This window comes from Myotis davidii, unplaced genomic scaffold, assembly GCF_000327345.1.
Source record: "Myotis davidii unplaced genomic scaffold, ASM32734v1 scaffold807, whole genome shotgun sequence".
NCBI classification, from domain to species: Eukaryota; Metazoa; Chordata; class Mammalia; order Chiroptera; family Vespertilionidae; genus Myotis; species Myotis davidii.
Window position 1 is genome coordinate 506,333 of NW_006298272.1, and position 4,721 is coordinate 511,053.

At 58.0% G+C, this 4,721-nt stretch overlaps 1 protein-coding gene across 1 annotated transcript in view; it reads left to right on the forward strand.

The window, feature by feature from the left end:
• ARHGEF10 (Rho guanine nucleotide exchange factor 10) overlaps positions 1-4,721 on the forward strand; it is a gene marked incomplete at its 3' end in the record, with an annotated part of 48,113 nt that overhangs the window by 19,094 nt on the left and 24,298 nt on the right. Inside the window, exons 10-12 of the mRNA XM_006773930.1 lie at positions 1,272-1,378; positions 4,033-4,110; positions 4,631-4,714. Of these exons, the coding sequence (XP_006773993.1) occupies positions 1,272-1,378; positions 4,033-4,110; positions 4,631-4,714 (269 nt within the window). The remainder of the gene's footprint in view (positions 1-1,271; positions 1,379-4,032; positions 4,111-4,630; positions 4,715-4,721) is intronic.

The following is a 4,721-nucleotide window of genomic DNA, read 5'->3' on the forward strand; positions in this document are numbered from 1 at the left end:
AGGGCCTGCTCCCCGACCCTGGGGCCTGCTCCCCTGGGGCTGCTCATCCTCGGGCTCCGCTCAGCCTGCGCTCCCTCCTGGGGGGCTGGTGGGGCCGAGGGCGGGGCTCTGAGCTGAGGGACCTGCTCACAGGCACTCCACAAACCACAGGAAGTTGAGGGAGCTCCCGGGGAGCAGCCTTCACCCTCTTCATTGTCCCCTCTCAGCCCTGGGCCATCGGTGCCCACCCGAGGGCTTCCTCCCCTGCTCTCCCTCATGGCGTCCCCCAGACCTCCAGGGCCCAGGGAGGGCGCCCGTGGCAGGGCCCAGGGCTCAGGGCTGGGGCGCGGGCCACGCCTGGGGCTTTTCTGGCTTCTGGCCCTTTGGGGGAGTCCTTCGTTTATTTCGCTTTATTATGTTTGTAAAGAAGAACTTAGTTTTGGCGTAAACTGTCTGCTTTTTCCGACGGGCAGGCGGTCAGGAAGCCGAGGGAGCCCCGGGCGTCCTGGCCAGCAGTGTGGCCCTCAGGCGTCTCCGCGGCCCTTCTTTGTTTCTGGGTGTGATATTTTATTTTTGTTATTTTTTTAATCCTCATCCGAGGATCTGTTTTTATTTATTTTATTTTAGAGAGAGCAGAAGGGAAAGGAGAGAGAAACATCAATGTGAGAGAGAACGTCGACCGGTTGGGCACGTGCCAGGGCTGCGGTGATATTTTATAGATTAAACTAGAGGCCTGGTGCACGAGATTCATGCACTTGGAGGAGGGGTCCCTCAGCCCGGCCTGCGCCCCCTCAGGTTCCGGAGCCCATGGACATCCTTAGCACTGCCATGGAGGCGGGAGAGGCTCCCTCCACTGCTGCTGCGCTCGCCAGCCGTGAGCCTGGCTTCTGGCTGAGCGGTGCTCCCCCTGTGGGAGCACACTGACCTCCAGGGGGCAGCTCCTGTGTTGAGTTTCTGCCCCTGGTGGTCAGTGCGCATCATAGCGACTGGTTGTTCTGCCAGTCAGTCCATTTGCATATTAGCCTTTTATTGTATAGGATTACATAGGACAGTCATTTCTAGTCATCATCAGGCTCGCAAATGCCACCTCTGCCCTTGGAAGGTGGACTCCGGGCACTGAGCAGTCCCTGTGGGAAGGGAGTGTCCGCGGGTGTGGACGTGTCGCCTGGGTCATCACTGTGGGGTGGACGGGAACCGCAGACCGTGCTCAGTCTTGGTCGACAGCGATTGGCTGCGCAGCGGTGTCGGGGGACGCGGTCTCCGTGTCACACCCACGCGTCCTGATGCCTTAGATCCCAGGCCGGGCCTCGAGGAGGAGCAGAGTGTGTTCATCGACGTGGACTGCCGGCACCCCGAGGCCGTGCTCACCCCGATGCCCGAGGGGCTGTCCCAGCAGCAGGTAGGACGCAGGGCAGGTGCTCGGGGCCGCTTCCCTGTGAGGCTCAGGGCCGTCCTGTGTCTGGATGTTCCCACGCTGCCTGGGGCACCTGCTGTCCCAGCTCCCAGCCCTCTGTCCCCACCTCCCACCCCTCCTGCTCCTCTGGGCCCGGCAGGCGGAGGGTTACCCAGCAGGGGCGTCCGGGACCTGGGCGGCCAGGACCTGGGCTCGGACATCCTGGTCCTGAGGATGCTGAGTCTCACCCCGTGTGACTCTGAGAGCCTCAGGGGCAGAGGGCACACGCCTGGGGGCGTTACTTCTGGTTCGAAGGTTGCGGTTTCACCGAGAGGCACGTGTGGGTGTCACGCCTGCGGGAGGTTTCTTTGGTTTTATTCTTGTATTTTTATTAACTTGTCTTGTACCAATTCCAGGTCCTCTGTCCGATACAGGAGGGTCATCTCAGGACTTTAGAAAAAGCAGTAGAATTCCTAGGCCAGACCCCGAGTGGTCTCCCTCCGACGGGAGGCTGGTCTGTGATGTGACGGTGGGGAAGGCAGGCCTCGGCTTGACCCTCTGCCCGTTTGGGGGTTGACTCGGACCTGGGGTCTAACTCCCATTCTGAGGGTCGGCCTGTGACCCAGCCAGGCCGATGGGCCCCCGGGGAGGGTGGCCGGGGCTGGCGGCTTGTGCTTGGGTTTTAATCCCGGCACAGCCGTCCTCGCTTCACGGCATCACTTTCTGCCTTAAATATCCAGAAGGGTTGATTTTGGTCTTAATTTTGTGAATCGAATAGTCTTCTCTGTAAAGGAAAATCCGCTCCGTTGTCCATAAAGGTTTGTTTTCCCAGTGGCCCCAGCCTGTTAGCCCCGTGGTCGGCAAACTCGTTGGTCAACAGAGCCAAACATCAACAGCACGACGACTGAAATCTCCTTTGAGAGCCACATTTTTAAACTTAAACTCTATAGGTCGGCACATTGTTATTAACTGAATTAGGGTGCTCCTAAGCTGGCCTTTGCTAAAAACGTCCTCAGTCTGATGGAGGTACGTTCGCTGAGGTCGCCCCTTCTAACTCTCCCATCCACACTCGCCTTGTATACTTGTTTCGTCTATCTCCTTCCGTCCATCCTCTCTATATGTCCAAACCATCTCCACATACCTTTCTCAATCCTCAACACTACATCTTCTTTCACTCCACAACGTTCCCTAAAATTAACCTAATAAACTTTACTTAAAGTTTTAAGTCAACTTCGCACTGTATGTACACGCCCACACGTGGTATTTTGTGGAAGAGCCACAGTCACGGGACCAAAGAGCCGCATGTGGCTTACAAGCTGCGGTTTGCCGACCACTCTGTTAGCTGAGGTACTTCCTGTGGGAGACGCTGTCCCGGCCGCCAGGTGGCGCCATGGCCTCTGCGAGGGGCATGCACTCCCTGGGTTGGCTGGGGGTGGGCATGTGATTGTGTGTGCATGTGTGTGTGCCTATTTTGCGTGTACCTGTGCATGTGTTTGCAGTGCATGTGCGTGTGTGCCTGTGCCTGTGTGTGCAGTGCCTGTGCATGTGTGTGTCTGCACATGTGTGTGCCTGCGCATGTGTGTGCAGTGCATGTGTGTGCCTGTGTGTGTTTGCAGTGCCTGTGTGTGCAGTACCTGTGCCTGTGCGTGTGTGCATGTGTTCAGTGCCTGTACCTGTATATGTGTGTGTGCACGCATGTGTGTGCAGTGCCTGTACCTGTGTTTGTGTTGCGTGTGCATGTGTGTGCAGTGCCTGTGCCTGTGTGTGCCTGTGTGTGCGGTGCCTGTGCCTGTGCATGTGTGTGCCTGTGTGCGCGGTGCCTGTGCATGTGTGTGCCTGTGTGTGTGCCTGTGTGTGCAGTGCCTGTGCCTGTATGTGCCTGTGCGTGTGTGCCTGTGTGTGCAGTACCTGTGCGTGTGTGCCTGTGTGTGTGATTTAAAACCAGCCTGATTGTGACTTTATGCTGTTTTCCGTTAATTGGCAAAAATAACTTGCCAAACGGCGTTGAGGCTGCTGCCAGCGCCGAGTGCGGTCACTGGCCTGTAACAGGCATCGTGGAGTCACACGTGTGCTCACGCACACCTCAGTGGTGAAACCTGAACCAGACGATGGTGTCAGCGCTTAAAAGGCAGGCGTATCAGGCCGCAGCGAGCTCCGCGCCTGGAACAGGCTGGCCACGCGGCCCGTGTCCCCGCCCCGAGGTGCCTCTTGGCGTGGTCAGAGATCTTCGCAGAACAAGGGTCCCCCACCTTCCGGGGTTCCGTGTCTCTGTCTTTGGGAACGGGGTTTATTAGGCAGGGTTGCCAGTAGCTCCTCCGCGTCAGGATGAGCTGTCCCTCAGAGCCGGGCACGTGCGTGCCTGACAGCTACTGCCGTTGGCCATGGTGGCACCTGCTAGTGCCGTGACGCCGCGTGTCCGCCTGTGGTTACGGCTTATACCGTGAGGGCTGGACACGGACACGCTGTGGCATGGGAGCAGCGCGCTTTGTCCCCGTGCGCTCGTTCGCGAGCAGCCGTTTAAAACACGGTAGAGCCTTAGGGGTTTCCTTTGCTGCTGTTTTGAAAACCAAACACCAAAGCCCTCCTATCCGCACGCCTCGGGGGAAGTGAGGTTTCTCTGCCGAAGTAACTTCCTGCCGCTGTCGCTCCAACCCCTCCAGGTGGTCAGGAGGTACATTCTGGGCTCGATTGTCGACAGCGAGAAGAACTACGTGGACGCCCTCACGCGGATCCTGGAGGTACTTGTCGCTCGCCGTCCACCTGCTCGCAAAGGCCTTTCGGTCTAACTTTAACTGACGCAGCCGCCGACAGAATGCTCTGGACAGTGAGACGCTGGAGGCTGCTGCCATGGTTCCGTCTGTAGGAATAACGCGTTAATAACGTCTTTTAATCTAAAAATAAGTTGAGCCCCGGCCAGTTTGCTCAGTGGATAGAGCGCCGGCCTGTGGTCCAAAGGGTTCCAGGTTCGATTCCGGTTAAGGGCACGTACCTGGGTTGCAGGCTCCTCCTGGCCGGGGCCCTGGTCGGGGTGCATGCAGGAGGCAACCCGTCGATGTGTTTCTCTCACATCGATGTTTCTCTCTGTCTCTCCCTCTCTTTCGTCTACTCTCCCTAAACATCAATGGGGAAATAGCCTCGGGTGAGGATTAAAAGTAAATAAATAATAAATAAAACACTACGCGGAGTGGCATGTTTTGGAATCCCTGTAACGGACACTCCACGCGTCCCCCGTCCCCTTTCCTCCCTCTCTGTCCCCAGCAGTACGAGCGGCCGCTGGCGGAGATGGAGCCGCGGGTGCTGAGTGAGCGGAAGCTGCGGGTGGTGTTCCACCGGCTCCGGGAGGTGCGGC